General features: G+C 39.6%; 1 protein-coding gene across 1 annotated transcript in view; it reads right to left on the bottom strand.

The window, feature by feature from the left end:
- The window catches only part of LOC136875686 (myotubularin-related protein 10-B), a 107,764-nt gene that overhangs the window by 30,580 nt on the left and 59,339 nt on the right, over nt 1-17,845 (bottom strand). The window contains exons 9-11 of the mRNA XM_067149245.2: nt 15,741-15,887; nt 15,482-15,654; nt 2,086-2,256 (exon numbers count right to left, since the gene is read on the bottom strand). Of these exons, the coding sequence (XP_067005346.2) occupies nt 2,086-2,256; nt 15,482-15,654; nt 15,741-15,887 (491 nt within the window). The remainder of the gene's footprint in view (nt 1-2,085; nt 2,257-15,481; nt 15,655-15,740; nt 15,888-17,845) is intronic.

Raw genomic sequence — 17,845 nt, 5'->3', positions numbered from 1 at the left:
AACTTGTTTCTCCATACACTCAGTCTATATCTGCTGCTATCTAGATCATTTCTACTTTGTGGCATACTATTAAGTTGAAACTGACCGGCGTCTGACCTGCGGTTCCTATTTGGAAGAGCAAATATTCCTTCACTTTACGCTTCTCAATCACAAAGCAATGAAAATCAATTATTTGGTTGAAATCATTCGGCATTTTGTGGCATAATGTTGTTCTTCATTGAAGAGAAAGTCCATTTCTCTTCATAAAATTAATGGAGCTTCGCTAACCTTCAAATCTGACATACCGATTCCATGTGCAGCAGCTATTTCTCGTCCTTTAAAATACAGCATTTTATGAGAAAGGGCATACCCAATGTTGCATAACTAAATTGTACATTTAAGCAGATCCTCCCCTACTTTCAGAAACTTGCCACTTTTTGGTTCGCAAAATGATTTGTGAGTCTTGTTGGTTGCTTGAAGTGCACTTCTCGGTTACCATGGTAACCGCGGTAGCCCATGTTGCATTCGGACACTGAACACTTGCGGCCCCAGCCCTTTCCTCGTATGTTTCAGCGTAACTGATCACCGCGAGTTTATATGATGCACTATTACTCGAATACTTGGCTCACTGTGGACTAAAACGATTTTGAGATCACAGAAAATGCATGCCCCATACCCGAAACACTCGTAAAATACGTTTGTACCAGACTAGATTAGAGTGTACCGGGCGAGTTGGCCGTGCGTGTAGAGGTGCGCGGCTGTGAGCTTGCATCCAGGAGATAGTAGGTTCGAATCCCACTATCGGCAGCCCTGAAAATGGTTTTCCGTGGTTTCCCATTTTCACACCAGGCAAATGCTGGGGCTGTACCTTAATTAAGGCCACGGCCGCTTCTTTCCAACTCCTAGGCCTTTCCTATCCCATCGTCGCCATAAGACCTGTCTGTGTCGGTGCGACGTAAAGCCCCTAGCAAAAAAAAAAAAAAAATTAGAGTGTCACTAGTCACTTCTGTGCTGATTATCTCACTGAACTAATGCAGTGGTATTTCCTACCAGCTGATAACAGCAAGTTGCCCGGTACTTGGAATGCCCAGTTTTGCAATAGGTAGGTTACTACCTAAGTAGCTGACATCTTTATTTCAAAATGCATCCGGAGCTGCGAACATTTGTTTTTTCTTCACTTTGGACCCAAAAATAATGGGATGTATAAATTATGCAAGGGTGTTAATTATGCGAGAAAATACGGCAATACAATTCCTGTTATGAGCACTGCATGTCACTGATGCGCCAAAGCCAAAGAGAGAGTCCTGTGTATGACCCATACTGCTGGAAGAGCGAGAGATGGACAGCAACGGGCTAAGCCTGCAGTCACTACTCTACAAACTATACTTACAACGTAACTGAATTTCAGCTACCTCAACAATTTTTTTTTTTTTAAACAAGTTAATGATATCTACCAGTTATTTTGAAACAATGATATATTTCCTGAACATAGCAATAACTTACACCTAACTTGCACCTTAGTTCTCCTGATATCCACATTATGAAATGTGTAATACTCCCCTTAGCCACACTTGGGGAAAGAAAATAAAGAAAGAGAGAGTTACTTACTTAAGGATATGAATGACACAGAGTAGAATGACGTTAAGGAGAAAGGAAATTTCATGATTATGTCTTCATCAGAGAAGAAGAAGAAGGGTCCAGTGTGAGGTGATGCTGTAGACTACAAATGTTTTGGAAGGGATGACTAAGGTGCTGACAATGGAGGGATAGGAAAGGGAGGAAGACTTAGCAGAGTGTGTCTAATGCTCTGATCAAGGATTGACCTGACATAAGAATGAACTAATATGTAGTATAAGAGGAAAGTATGAAGAACAAGGTAATCTACCAACATTCTAAATACTGAAGCCATTCAAATAAGTGCTTCTGCTATTTTAAGATGTTTATCAGTATTATTAACCCAAGAGAGTGGACATTCATACTACCTTTATAATTGTCTATAACATTCCAGTTTTTTAGAATTCATTTGCAAATAACCTTTCACAAACATGAAATAATGAACTGACATGACCTGGAAAATAGTATATCAAATGAAAACTCACTGCTTACCATGTCAGCCAACAAACGATCCCTTTCACAATCAAACAAGAATGTATCAAAAATTGATATATGGGCTGAGTCCCAGACAGTGGTAAGGAACGTCTCTGTGAACTCAAATGCTGTAGGGAACTGCTGGGTTAACTGCCACACACAGTCCAGGAACACAAGGAATACTGGAGACTGAAAAGAAAGAAAACCATATACCACAGAGTTTCAGGTACTGTCTTTCACCCAATCTCAATTAATTTCTAAAATGCATAATGCTTCAGTCATATTATTTTAGAAACTATGGTAATATTAACAAACATTCTGGCATTTCTTAATAATATAAAACCACTCCAGCTCACAATACTGTACAGTACACTATCTGATTAAAAGTACCCAGACACCTTCTTAAAAGAGACCTCTAAGTGTTCCTCGGATATACTGCCCAGCAGTAGACACTAATTTGGGATGGAGGTGGGCCATTCCATCCTCCCACCCTTGACCTCTATTACAGCTGGAGCTCGACAGGAGAGACTGTCTACCAGGTGTTGGAACATCTCTGGTGGAATGGTAGACCATTCTTCCTGCACTGCTGTAACATGCGTAGTTAGAGATGTTGGTAATTGGGGTATCGGAGTGAAGTTGCTATTTTAGCTCATCTCAGAGACATTCGATACGCTTGAGATCAGGGTTCTAGACAGGCCAGTGCGACATGTTACTATGGTTATGTGTGCCTCGCCTTACCCGTATGCTGTCTGCCTGCTAACTTTGGCATTCCTGAGCTACTATCTTGCTCATACACATCCTTTCCCTTGCTTGTAGCTGGGTACAGAGATTACCTGTTTTGTCTCTCTCTCGCGCTATGACATCACACTATCCTAAACTTTCTTGACGGCCTCTGCCTACAAATATATATTTATTTATTTATTGTCTTTCATTGATATTACTTCCTGTATTCCTAGGATTATCTTCAAAGTCTGGAGAGTTGTCTCTGAGAGTCAGTCCGGCAGCTAATGGAAACACATTTTGGAAAAATCATCAGCATTCTATTTACGCTAAAGATGTTTTATTGCTTCATAAGCAGCTAACTGTGCACTTACATTTCAAAGTACGAAACCAATGCATATTCAGGCTATGAATTCTGGTGGAACTTCCTCTTAAATTTCAGTTGTGTTGGGTTTAGGAACCCTCCTCTTCCTTCTCCCCCACCCACCACCATTTTCGAACATACATTCTCCTTTAGTAGATTCAGTAACCTCGTGTATTTTGGAGGACGACCTTGTAAGACTTTCACTTTGCTGTATGTATTAAGTTGTAACCTTTAATTCAGGGAGTTCTGTGCATATTCTTTAACTATATGTCCCCTTCTATCTATGTCATGTTTAACATCTGGAAGGCAAATGTTCAGGAATGCATCTGTACCAAAGTTAGGAAGTGTATGCCCTTCTCGTCATTCATTTCTTATTTGAATAGAAACTTTGTTTCCTCCTATCTATTTTGTTCCTCATACATTATTCTCACAACACTCTTGTTATTGATAAAAATGATTTTATTGTAATATTAATCCCTACTGTTTTGCTTGTAAATAATGTTTTACAATTGAATTGAAATAACAAATAACGTAGTTCAACCTATTCAATACAAGTAAATAAGAAATGTAGTGTTACATTCCTATTTAATTATAAGCAGAAGCGGTACCGGTTTCAACCCCAATCTGGGTCATCATAAGCCGAATAAAATTCAAAAACAATACATAGGTAAATAAGAAATTAAAGGACGAGTCTTTCACAAAAACAGTTGAAGAAGCAATATAAGATAATGGGGATTGGCACTGCGCGATTTTTAATCGTAAAATCTAGAAGTAGGAGGTCAGTCACTTATATGAAGTAAGACGTAATCTTCTGAATAGTAGCAAAACACACGCAAAGTTCGGCACTGTGTCTCAAAAGGTTTAGAGAAGAGGAGAACAGTTAAGTGAGCCAGCCTGCATATACTATCAGGCGCGAAGTCACAACGCAATTTAATAAATGTGAAGTCCCAAAATTGTGTAGAAGTCGAAGACGAGTTGCTTGATTGAAGCAAATTTCTAGCTCCTGAAGATCAGCGCAACATACTGAATGTCCGGCACTGTGCTTTCAAATGCCGACGGAACTCGGTGAATAGCTTAATGATCCAGTCTGTAATTGTTTTGGTTGCGAAAATGTGTATATATATATATATATTGTATTATATATATATATATATATATATATAGAGTACAATTTAATATAATTGAAGTATGTAACTGGGATCTTGTAGATTCTTTAGAACAGTTGACCTATTGAACTCGTGGACTCATCCCAATGACGCACCTGGTGCGTGACCCGCACGGTGGTTGAAATCAAGAGGTAATACTGGTCATCAGGCGGATCATGCATCACGTGCATAGAAAGATCACTGTGCATTATTTACTGCGGATAAAGAACAAATGCATAAAGTATTATTACAAACATAAATGTATTCATATTTACCCTTCTCTATTAAAGAATTAAAAAAAAAAAATGAAATGCTTTAGGTAATACAAATGATCAATATAACAACAAACATCAGACCCTATAGCTAACACAAGTGATAAATGAATGTAACAACAAACAGTCTTTCTTTAGTGAACAGTGGGGATAATAATATAAATAAGGTAAAACTATAAATGAAGAGAACAACCATCTAGAAGTCAAGCTTTTCTTAAAATCATTACTTATACCCATGATATTCCCTAAAACAAGGCGTTAGGCAAAAGCCAAGAAAGCTCGGGCCACCTGAACATCCAAAAATGGAGTCCTTCCTAATTTTGTACTTTCTGCTATAAAGTCTGCAGCATATCCTTTGCATCTTCTTGTTTAGGGGTTTAGGCAAGTACTCTGACAAGTAAATTGCATAACGGTGTTAATTTTCTGGTGGCTCTGGTAGCAAGTTCGAAACTATTTCCAAGTGAAAATCATAGAAATCAAATTTCTTCTCTCTGCTGTACATGTTGTACAGGAAAAACAGCAGAACCCCTTTTTAGCGAATCTCAAGGGGATTTGATATTTCTTCCTTAAAAGAGGGTTCAAAGAAAATAGGCTATATGTCACAAGAAATAATCATACATTTATGTCTTTAACTAATGTAATGTTAAGAAATAATAAATGAACATATTAATACTAAAAACTCAAATTAACTCAAGAATAACAGAAAATATTTACAAAAACAGCACATGTAACAAATTCGTTAGTGGACCTTTGGGAGCACAACCTGCAGCAAGGAAAATATAAATAGGTATTACTAACTTGCAATTTTAACTTGAAGGAACAGAGGCCTAATTTGATTTTAAAGAGTTTTGTGAAAAATAGGCCATGAGAATCGTGAGAATAAGCATATTAACTTTCACTTTCTGAAATAGTTCAGTACAGTAGTTTGCTTCCTCTTGCCCAATGTCTCTCGGAAACAAGTTTTCTCTCAATCTGGTTGAGACTGCTGATGAAGTCATCAACGTTGAAAGAGAGGTACCAGCAGACAATATGCAGTCCCTCCACTGCTGCCCCAAAAGTTGGTTCTGCTGGGTCCTCTTCTTCCTCTTCAGTACTTTGTCTTTTTGCATTGTCACGAAGGTCTCCAACATCCATCTGTGGTGATGAGGCTAGGATATGCCTCCCTGGCATTTTTCTCCACAAATAGCGTATATCTTGGAAGGGAGCATATTGCAAAACACTCCTGTTTAATGGGCATTAAAAATATCCTTAGCATCACGTCTTTCAAGAAGTCGAGGCAACGTATTCATTTTCTAGTGCACAGCTGTATCGTCATTAACTTCTGCACAATCGCTGCACGTTTTGGAACGAAAGATTGTGCCCTTTTTTAGGCCAATCAAATCAGCCATTAGAAGCATGGAAATCGACCAAACCCAGCTTAAAATAATGCAACTTCTTAAGCTTTTGGTTTAAGTGTGTTCCCGTCAATTGGAGCGTTCTCACTCCTTTTTCCCCTCGAACCATTTCATTAAAATGTTTTCAGATTCCTCGTACGGCGAAGAACGAATATTCTTCCGTATTTTTACCCCAGAACTACACTCTACTTCCACGGTCAGAATAGCTTCCTCCTGTTTCATGATGCTAAATAGTTTACAGGGTGCCAAGTCATATTTTTCTCGCCATCTGTGACAAAGGTACTTGGCTATCCCTTTCAACATCACTAATGATGTCGATCTTTTGTTGAAGAGTCAGCTTCTTACATTTAACAGCCATAATTAACGTAGTCCATCGTAACTCGCAGTACAACTCTTATCACAGACACAACTGTAACTCGTAGCACAACTTGCAACAACACAGGAACAAAAACAGTGAATGAAGCTGGAGATATTCTTCAGTCTGCGCCCTCCGTGTGATTTCTAAGCGTGATTGGAGTCACGAGATGGAAATGCCTGGCCGGTGCACAAGCGCTGAGGCTATAGGTTAAGGCAGCTGACCTCACTGGCGACATAACCATTGAACTATAGTTAGTGAAGATTTTCCTTTTTCAGATAATGACTGGACATATGATATTTAATTTCATTATGGGATTATTTATGCATTTTTAAATTTATTATTAAAATTACTATAGTTGTTATTATTGATTGCCATTATTATGGATGCTCTGAAATATGATGGTAGAAATCTCACAGGCTTGATGTACGATATGAAATTAATAATTTTTTAAATGGATATTTTAATGCTAAGTAGCGACCCACCCCAACTAAAACGGTCCTAACTCCAGAACCGTTCATGCAAATTATGTACTTTAAAGGTTATTTTAATCCTTAATTAGCCTAGAGGAGATTAAACACTATTTGGATGTAAAAATTGGGAAAAATCACTATTTATTTATTTATTTATTTATTTATTTGAAAAGTGTTACTGTTTTACTGCCGACTTTGAACTAAATTCGCTCTAAAGGGCAAATGGTTACAGGTAAGTATATGCCCTCCAAGACTTTTTTGTAGAGCTTGAACAGCTCTACATTTCGTATGCTTACACTTGGGGTCTATCGATGACTGTTCAGGCAACGTAAGCCACAGAAGGCACGACTTTCTACTTATTCCGTAATTTTTTCTAGAATACATTTTCATTGTTCATTATCCATAGCCATTTTCAGTTTCTAATTGCTTTTAATCTTCTGAAATATATCTTTCACTGTAAATCACGTGAAGTTTGCAAGAGACCTTCTGCCTAAATGTTTATATCTCGTGAAGTTAGTTGGGTTTCGCGACATGTACACGTACATCAGTCATGCCACCAGGGCGAACAGTTAGCCTCACCGGAAATTGCACCTCGCTCCCATATAGCCGTGATTCCAGTGCCACCTACAGTTCAATGGACATAACTAACCAACAGCGTCTAGCATGATAGTGACTGCTGCTTGCCGGTAACAGTGATTTCCAGAGGCCGCGCCGATTCCACGCATCGCTAAAGGAGCGCTTTCATTTAGCGCATTAACTTCGAACCAAGATTATGTAAAAACAAAAGTTAATTAACACTTAAAACAAGTTTAGAGGAAAGTATATGATTGCAAATTTTCATTACAACGGGATGTGAGATCGTAATTTATGTGAAATATATTCCTTAGAAGCGGACCTTTCCTTAAATCAGGGTTCGTTAGAAGAGGGTTTAAATAACACTGTGCTTATGGTGATTTGGCTGGGCATTACGAATCTTCGTTAAAAGCGGGAATTCCTTAAAAGTGGGCACGTTAAAACAGGGTTCTACTGTACACGATTTAAAATCATGTGAAATAAATGTATCCCAAGTTTCTTGAACCAACAAATTGATTTCTGGGTCTGTGGATAATAGGCTAACATCTGATCCTGTCTATCAACACCCTTTATACGTTTGTTATACTCCACAATGTCCGACTCGTTGGCCGAATGGTCAGCATACTGGCCTTCAGTTCAGAGGGACCCGGGTTCGATTCCCGGCCGGGTCGGGGATTTTAACCTTAATTGGTTAATTCCAATCGTCCGGGGCCTGGGTGTTTGTGCTGTCCCCAACATCCCTGCAACTCACACACCACACTATCCTCCACCACAATAACACACAGTTACCTACAAAATGGCAGATGCCGCCCACCCTCATCGGAGGGTCTGCCTTACAAGGGCTGCACTCGGCTAGAAATAGCCACATGAAATTATTATACTCCACAATTATTTAGGGCTTAATTTTCTTCTGTCCACGCTTGTTTGTGGTGTCAACCAAATCACCTCCAAATACGCTGGAAATTATGAGAAAATCTCTTTTTTATCTTTCCACTAGCTGATGTACCCGTGCTTCACTACGGGATTCTCAGAAAGACTGACTTTGTGGTTTTCCTAACTGAAATTCCATAGGTCATTACAAAAACGTAAGTATGAATGTAGCGATTAAAAGCAATGCTATCATATAAAATACTCGATCAAATGGAAAGCCGCACGTTTTATCACTTTTAACGAACAGTGCTCCGATTAGATTGCAGTGCCAATCTAATAGTCCAAACTTCCAGAGCTGGGATGACCAGGCCGCAGATTACTATGAACACTCATCTGCCATTATTCCGCTAAATATGCACACTGTTCATTCCAATCAGTGCCTCAGAGTAGGGATTGAATAGCCCGAATGCTATGATGATCCAGTGTATTACGTACCAGTAGTATCAGAAAATTTATAAACCAGGGGAATGGCATGCTAAAGAAGAAAGTTACCTAACTCCCCAGCTACTTCCCATCAATATTCAGGCAGGCTGTTACACTCTGTACGACTGGGCGAGTTGACCGTGTGGTTAGCGGTGCGCAGCTGTGAGCTTGCATCCGAGAGATAGTGGATTCGAACCCCATTGTCGGCAGCGCTGAAGATGGTATTCCGTGGTTTCCCACTTTCACACCAGTCAAATGCTGGGCCTGTACCTTAATTAAGGCCTAAGGCACTCCTAGCCCTTTCCTATCCCATCATCACCATAAAACCTATCTATGTCGGTGCGACGTAAATCAAATAAAAATACTCTGTACGCAGCAGTAATCCTATCTACCGCAGACGAGGGCAACAGAAGACACGAAGCACATCACGACAAACAACGGTCAATGTAATGTTATTGTTGATCAATGTTATGAGCTTTCTATATTGTAGGCCTTCACATTTAGTTTTCTTTCGACTCTGTGATTTGTAAAATATTTTATGCCGTAAACTGTAGTTTCTTATTCTCCGACTTTACATACCGATTTTCATTAAATACTGTTTACCCATTTTCTCATAACTCGTCGCTGATTTGGACTTAGTAACAAAAATCCAAATTCATGAATATCTTTGTGATCATAGCCAGTATGGTAACAATGTATACGACATGAATAATAGGAAATTTAATACTATATACGGTAACCTTAGTTATGTAGCATTCATCGATTACACCTCTAATAAGAAATATTTGAGAATTACATTTTAGGCCTTCCCCAAAACTACCATTTCACTCAGCGTGAAAAAAATAATTTGCAGCCTAGACTATAGCGACTTATTTCCGGACTTTGCATACCGATTTTCATCAAGATAGGACTACTAATAACAATAATATTTGAGAATTAAATTTTAAGCCTTCCCCTAAACTACCATTTTTCTCAGCGTGAATACAATTATTGATAGCCTAGATTGTAGCAACTTATTCCTCAAATTTGCATACCCATTTTCTTTAAAATACGACCACTAATAACATAAATAGTAGAGAATTCAATTTTAGGCCTTCCCCTAAACTACCATTTCACTCAGCGTAAGTAAAATGATTTATAGCCTAGATTGTAGAGGCTCATCCCCCGACTTCACATACCAATTTTCATTAGACCACTAATATCATAAATAGTTAAGAATTCAATTTTAGGCCTTCCCCTAAACTACCATTTCACTTAGCGTGAGTAAAATGATTTACAGCCTAGATTGTAGAGGCTCATCCCCCGACTTCACATACCGATTTTCATTAAATTCTCTTCAACCGTTTTCTTGTGATGCGTGTACCTACAGACAGACAGACAGACAGACAGACAGACAGACAGACAGACAGACAGACAGACAGACAGACAGACAGACAGACAGACAGACAGACAGACAGACAGACAGACAGACAGACAGACAGACAGACATTACGGAAAAGTAAAAAGTGCATTTTCTTGTTGCTATGGACATGACCGATACAGAAGTACCATTATTTTCAGATTCTGAGCAATGCACAGACAAAACTCTTATTTTATATATATAGATGTATTACAAATACCCCTTCCTGTGTGTAATGGTTGATCACTTCACCCCTCTTCAACCAACTGGCTACAACTTCTGGTGGATTACCCTGCTTTTGGAGCAGCTCTTCTGTAAGGCCAACAGAGTTGTAGAAATTATCCTTTCCCTTACATCCCTGTCAGTAACTTGTTCACCACTTTCACAGCATGCCCCTGACCTCATGATCTTTACCCCCACCCTATATATGAATCGTGTGGATAAGGTCATTCGGCTGAGCCAAAACATATAATTTCATAGCATATTTAAGGCATTTGCCTTGAATATATTGTTTCCATCTTGAAGACACCATGCTCTCGTCTATGGAGAACTCGCAGGATGGATGACACAATTTGTTACTTTTATTATTGAAATAATCTGTCATTGGGCATTGTTGACATTTGCTCTCTTTGGAAATGCAAACCTCTCAAAAGCAGCAAAAACCTATCTCTTGAATTTGCAAAGCAACAAACAAAATAAATAACGTTTCTTCTAACAGTCATTTATACGGTTCAGGCGAATCAATTCTGCATGAAACACTACGCTTATGATAGTTTTCATTTCCTCATCAGTGGTGTCCTTCCAGTCACTGATTCTCGACCTTTTCTCCTGGCTTTCAAACAGAACGTACACCGAATAATCGTTACATTTCTCAGCCAGAAATTAAAAAAATTGTGGGATAAAAAAAGTTGTAAAACAGCTATAAGGAGTCAACTGCGGTCAGATCACTGAGTCCTGTTGCCCGAAAACTGAATTTTTGATACTAAGCAGGGTTGAGTAGGATGCCCCTTACTTGCAGTAGAAGATGCCAATACCCGTCACGATTGTGGAGATTCTTTGCCAGGAACAGCGAGTTGCTTTTCTTCATGTGAAGGAACGTCAGAACTACTTTCAAGATTCCTAACTGTTTCATCCTCATCCAAAATTTCCGACTATTTCTGAGTTGAAAAACTCCATCGCATCATCCGACTCATCTCTGAGACTGTCAAGTAATGTTACGTCTTTATCATTTCAAAACTGCAGAGGCGATATTTCCTCTGTCCAAGTGCGCCTTTTATTGGGTGGGCTTTGTGATGTTGAAGGAACTGCATTGTCGGCCATCTGGACAAAATATAAATAAAATGATAAAATGAGCATCACCATGATGCAGTAAAAAATGACTACTACAAGTTCTTTCATGTTACTCATAAATATGATGCAAGAATAAATGACAATTACAAGTTCAGTCCTTTCGCTGAACTTATTGTAGAAGTGGAATTTCTTTACTTTAAAAACTGAATTACTCAAAATTCTCTTGAAGTAATAATAAAACATAAAATGCAGTGTCTTACCTCACACTGAAGTTGTCTTGCTGCACAAAGATCCCAAAAAGAATGACATATAACGAAAACTATGGATAGGAAATACACATGCGCAAATTTGGTTAGGGATGAACCTACCAGTAGAATGGACTTACACGATGTGTGGGATGACAAGGAGTGTCTTTCTTACCACGTGGGAAACCTGTGATTCACATTTCCTAGCACCCGCCCCATGACCCATGAGACGTGTGCCCCACACATGCCCGTAAACTAGCGACGCGTGCAACGCGTGATCCGCACTGAACATATTAATTGATTGAACTGACTGTGCATTTACTCTGCTTATGGGGCACATATAAAGGGTGAACTCAAACACCACCGACAAACTTTCGGAGGTTGTTCACGGATACCTTACGAGTACATTGGTATAAGAGACCTGTAGTCTCCGGTGGCTCATTACAGAGCAATAATGTAATTATGATTTATTTGGTTTTTTACCTGAATCATCCTTGTTTATGTGAAAATACTTTCACAATAGTGAAAAAGCCTGTAATTTGCAGTAACCAAAACATACAACACAAACGAGCAAGTTATGCAACAACCCTCAGACGAAACACGAAGGGCCTACACTTTTATCACAATGTGTTCAATCTGTTCTGTCAGTGTACTGTACAGTACAGTACGTAACAAATGCAGAACTGTTCCCTCACAGGTATTGTTCAAAATGTCAAGTACCACAATCACAGCAGAGGACATGGGTTCACAGGTTCAAATCCTGCCCAGGTTGGTGGCCTTTAAAGAGTTTTTAAATGTCTAACATGTTAAAGAACTCCTGCAAGACAAAATTCTGACATCCCGGCATCTTTCAAGAAGTAGCAATTAGGATGGCTGTAAAGAAAATAACATTATTATACGGAGGTTGAGTCATAAGTCATGGCAACTACTTTTTTTCTCGCGAACAGGAGACAACACGGAAAATCTAAGATATGCATTTGGAAACGTACGGTATGTACTTGCATATGCTGCCACTAGATGGTGTATGTAAATAACAGTGTGGGTCTAAGCATGCCCCCAAGTTCAGTGTGTGAGTAAGAGAGTCACAAAATGGAAGTCAACAAGCAGGAGCAATGATCGTATATTAAAATAGCAGTTCTCTGCGGCAGAAGTGCACGCCAATGCCATGCAGAGCTGCGGGAAGCATTAGGTGGACAACGGTTTGCTAACAAAGAGGACATCGTAACATCATTTCGGAGAGAGGTGTCACACGTTAGCGATACACATGCAGCAAATGGTATTCAGCGCCTGCCCCACTGCTGGCAACGCACAGTGGAAACCTTGGATGATTATTTCGAAAACCTGTCACCAGTGGAGATCTGTCCTTTGTATGTAGTCTTGTGTATTTGCTGTCTCTCTCTTTCTCTCTCTCTCCAGTCGTTCCACTCGTGAATGAGTATCGTGACCCAAGGACTTTGTTGTTTCTTTTATAAGCTGATACCATTCTGTACGTACTTGCATTTTCCGGACAGTAACTCTCCATGGTAAGTCCATGATCTCTCGTACTTGATCAACCCATCTTTTTTGCGACCCATCCTCATGTCCTTGTGCCAGAAACTTTTCCTTGGACAATTAATTTTTCCAGGTTGTCATCCTCTCTTCTCATAACGTGACCAAAGCATTGCAGGATTCTCTGGTACACAACTTGGCATAAACTTTCTTGTATTCCAATTTCCCGGATGACAGAATCATTTGTTCGCCTGGCTGTCCACGGTATTCGCAACATCCTTCTCCAACACCACATTGCAAAGGCGTTGATTCGGTTCCTGTCTTTAGCTTTTATGGTCCAAGTTTCGCATCCACACAAGAAGATCAAGAACACAAGCCACAAGCGAATGGACTAATCTTTTCTTCGTATTCATAGATATTGCTCTATCTTGCCAGATTTTTAATTTTGCCATACTGTACGTCCTAGAATGATGCGACGTTTGATTTCTTCTTCACAGCTACTTTTATCCACGGTTATTGAACCAAGATAAGGAAACTGACAGACTCTTTGGAGATTGTTAAGGTGCTGTGGCAGCTGAATCTCTGCACCTTTGTTGACAATCATTAGTTTTGTCTTGTTCCAATTAATTTCCATGCCAAGTTTGTGACTTTCCTGTTGTACACGATCCATTTGCTGTCTATACCATAATAAAACAATGTTTACCAATGGCCTGTGTTCTGTCACTTTCCTACGAGAATCTCCTGAAGTCAGAAATTGTCTTCAGGCACTATGCATAAGTACATGCCCTGTATTTCCAACTGCATATCTTAGATTTTCCATGTTGTCTCGTGTTCGCGAGAAAAAAAATAGTTGCCATGACTTATGACTCGACCCCTCATAGTAATAATAATTATTATTATTTACAGTGCAATACAGGTACAAGCTAACTGGAGCAACAAACCAAACGAAATGCAATAACCTGGTAATGAGCCACTGGAGAACACGGATCCCTTATACCAACATACTCAGAAGGTATCCCTGAACAACCTCCGAAAGTTTGTCATTGGAACTCAGGTTCAACCTGTATATCTAGATATACTGCTCTCATACCTTCTCTATTTTGTTTTCCTATCCTCCCTCATATGGGTATACAAACCCCTCATGAAAAGACCTCACTTTATGGTAGGGAGTACACACAGTGATCATATTTGCATAGGTCATCTACTGCAGGCAACATGCAGCTGGTCAAAATGTAATTATATCCTTCCACCTTTAATGTGCTTTGGTAATATTATGAGAGGTCCAAGTCCCTTCCATAAAAACCACCCCGCACACTGCCTCCCTATCCCTGCCGCTGGCATACATCATTTGCCATATCTAAACCACATCTGACTGCCACACGATACAGTGTGGATTCATTACTTCAAATAACATATCTCCAATTGTCCAGAAACCAGTAGCAGCACTCTTTCCACTAGCAAACACAGCCCTTAGCATTCACCAGCAAAAAGTGTGGTTTATGAGTGGGTGTCCAAGCCTTGAACCCCAGTCCTAGTATCACCCAGCACACAGAAGTGGTATAATAACAATTTGGTGAGGCTATTTCTAGCCGGGTGCAGTCCTTGTAAGGCAAACCTCCGACGAGGGTGGGCGGCATCTGCCGTGTATAGGAAACTGTGTGTTATTGTGGTGGAGGATAGTTTTACAGGTGGTGTGAGAGTTGCAGATATGTCGGGGACAGCTCAAACACCCAGTCCCCAAGCCAAGGGAAATAACCATTTAAGGTTAAAATCACCAACCCGGTCAGGAATCGAACCCAGGGCCCACTCAACTGAAGAGTACTGCGCTGATCATTCAGCCAAGAAGCCGGACACAGTCATGGTACTAACTGCACAATTCATGGCACTGTGGAATTCAAGGATGATGATATCACACAGAGTCATGTGATTTTCCTATACCACCTTCCTCAATGTTCAATGATCCCCGTTGGTCAACACGTCGCCTACCTGGCCATGATTTTGTTGTAGTTGCGTCTTCACGTTTTCACGTATCTCACAGCACTGAACAACATCGAACCCTTAGCCACCTTTTAAACCAGCAGTGGTGGTCAAAGTGACATCTAGGCTCTACTTTAAATGCACCGAAGAGTGTCTGGATACTTTTGATCAAATGGATACTTTTGATCAAGTAGTGTACATGATAACTAACTTTTTATGCCTGTGTCAAACTGAAAGGCAAATGCTACTATTTAATAAGAGAGATGCATCGTGGAGAGACAAAGCCTTTTATATTTTAGAATAGATGGCAACTTGAACATCCAACACTTGTCAAACAGAACACATCACAATTACAGGAACACCTACCTGTTCTGAATCTTCTTGGTAGACATGTGCCAAACGAGTAGCAAATGGATGCCCCATCACAACCCATTCCTTCTGCACAAGTGTTTGGAAGCCCACATGTGTACGCCAATAAGGATCAACCAACATCTGGACTAGGCTAGCCACCACACAGCACATATCTCGACCATCACCTTCTGCACAAAACAGTAGAATTTTCCTTTCAACATGACACACATTTTATCTTTTAATATGTACTCTGAAGTTCTGGCTTCTTGCTCACCTTGTAAGACTACCGTAGTATCATTATGCATGGCTTTTGCAGCCTCATCAGCTTTAGCCAAGCATAACGAGATGTAGTGAAGCCACCGTGTACTGTCCACGTGAGCCAGAAAGTCTTTCTCCTGCAGCTGGAACTGCTCCAGGCTAGCTGAAAAAACATTTGTTGAGAGCAAGAATTAGCAGAAATAAGTGGTGAAGACCAAGCAAAATTCAACATTTTTTTTAACATTCTACTTGTCTCATTAGAAATTAGACAAGTTCTGTTTTAAATGTAAGCAACCTCTCTTCAACTGAAATAGTAACCTGCTATTACAAGAGCTTTAAGCCATTAATAAATTACACCTATGAATGAGTTTTATGTTGTTTGAGACACATAACAATGCTATTGTGATCAGCCAACATTATACCCGTAAGTATGATGTGACCCTCATTTCTTTAGATGAGACTTCAAAAACAGTGTGTATGGAATACAGCCATAAACAGGGTAACCTCAAAAATTAAAATCTCTGCATCATACTGACTTCCTAATACTTCCAAAATTCACTAAGCAAGCTGAGTGGCACAGACGAAGAAGTGCTGGCCTTCTGAGCCAAAGTGGGTTTGATCCCAGCTCAGTCCGGTAGTATTTGAAGGTACTCAAATATGACAGCTTTGTGTCAGCATATTCACCGGCAAGTAAAATAACTCTTAAAATACAGTATTTACTTCTATTGCATATTTTCCCCGTTCTGTTTCTTCAGAACTGAAAACCTGATTTTATTTGTCTCTGAAAAATTTCCCCACCCTCTGTTTAGCTCACCTAGGCCGATCAGCTGACCAACCATCTCAAGTTACTGCCAGACTTGTGGGGCGAATATTCTCCCAAGTTCCCAGCTGTAGAGCTGACTGCCAAGTGAGAAATGATAGAAAAATTACATTTGCAAGATAAAGCATGAAGTTTAACTTAAACTCAAAACTAAGGTTGCGCAAATCACCAAAGCAATTATGATATTCTCCTAGAGAACGGGAATTATTTGCAGAGCTTTCTTTTTAACAAATATATCACTGGAGGTCAAATTGATTAAAATTTGGAACAAATAATAGTAATTAAGAAGATCAGAAGAAGAGGTAAAAATTTGTAAAGTAGCCTCAAAAATCAAGAGGGCTGACAGGTATGTCCTAACCTACAAAACCTGCTTTCCAAGCAGTCAAGGTTTAACCCCTTCCCACTCGCAGGGGGTAGAGTGGTGTCGCAACTGCTGCGTTCAGGAATCCTGTGCTGAACCAGCTTCCAGGCAGTACAGCAGTTACCTTGGTCGTGAGCAGATTGTGAAAACGTTTAGTGCAATAAAACTAACAAAGATGGATAAACATAATAGTTATACAGCAGAATTTAAGTTGCATGTACTTTCTTCTGCAGGTCGAGAATTTTCAGTCGATCCAAAGTTAATATGATACTGGTGAAACCATAGGGAAAAATTAATGGTGGCTAAGAAAACATTGCAGTCTTTTTGTGGTCCGAAATGTGGAAAATATAGACAAATTGATGGGGAGGTGCTACAGTATGTGACAGAACTGAGAAACCGTGCTTACAGAGGAACACACGAAATGTTGCAGATTAAAGTGCGCGAGGCGGAGAGAAGGAACAGAATCAGTGCGCAAAATTTAAAGCCAGTATAGGATGAGAAGTACGATTTATGCAAAGAAGTGGACTAAGCTTACGAAGAAGAACATCACTCTGTTAATGACTTTTGGAAGTGTACACTGATAAGATACTAGAATCTCAAAAATTTGTCATCAGGCTACAACAGAACAACAACTATGTTCTTTCTCAGATTGGAAATGTCGATCAAACGCTGGTGTTTTTTGACAGGCCGAAAAACACTACAATTAGCAATATAGGTGCACATTGATGCTTTCATGGCCCGTAGTTATAGACATGATATAGGCTTTTGGACTTATGCCATGTCAAGAAAATAAGGTGAAATTCTTTACATTTGGCAGAGAACTTTGCTCTGCACCTTCAGAAGAAAATCTCTACTGTTCATGAGAAAGGCTTCTCAAGAAATGAGGTTTGAATTTAGACATTATAACAGAAGTAGAAGCGCTACGTTCATTCGTCACCAG

Source organism: Anabrus simplex, chromosome 1 (assembly GCF_040414725.1).
Source record: "Anabrus simplex isolate iqAnaSimp1 chromosome 1, ASM4041472v1, whole genome shotgun sequence".
Taxonomy (NCBI): domain Eukaryota; kingdom Metazoa; phylum Arthropoda; class Insecta; order Orthoptera; family Tettigoniidae; genus Anabrus; species Anabrus simplex.
Note: the sequence above shows the minus strand (reverse complement) of the source record. Positions and strands in the feature narration are given on the sequence as shown.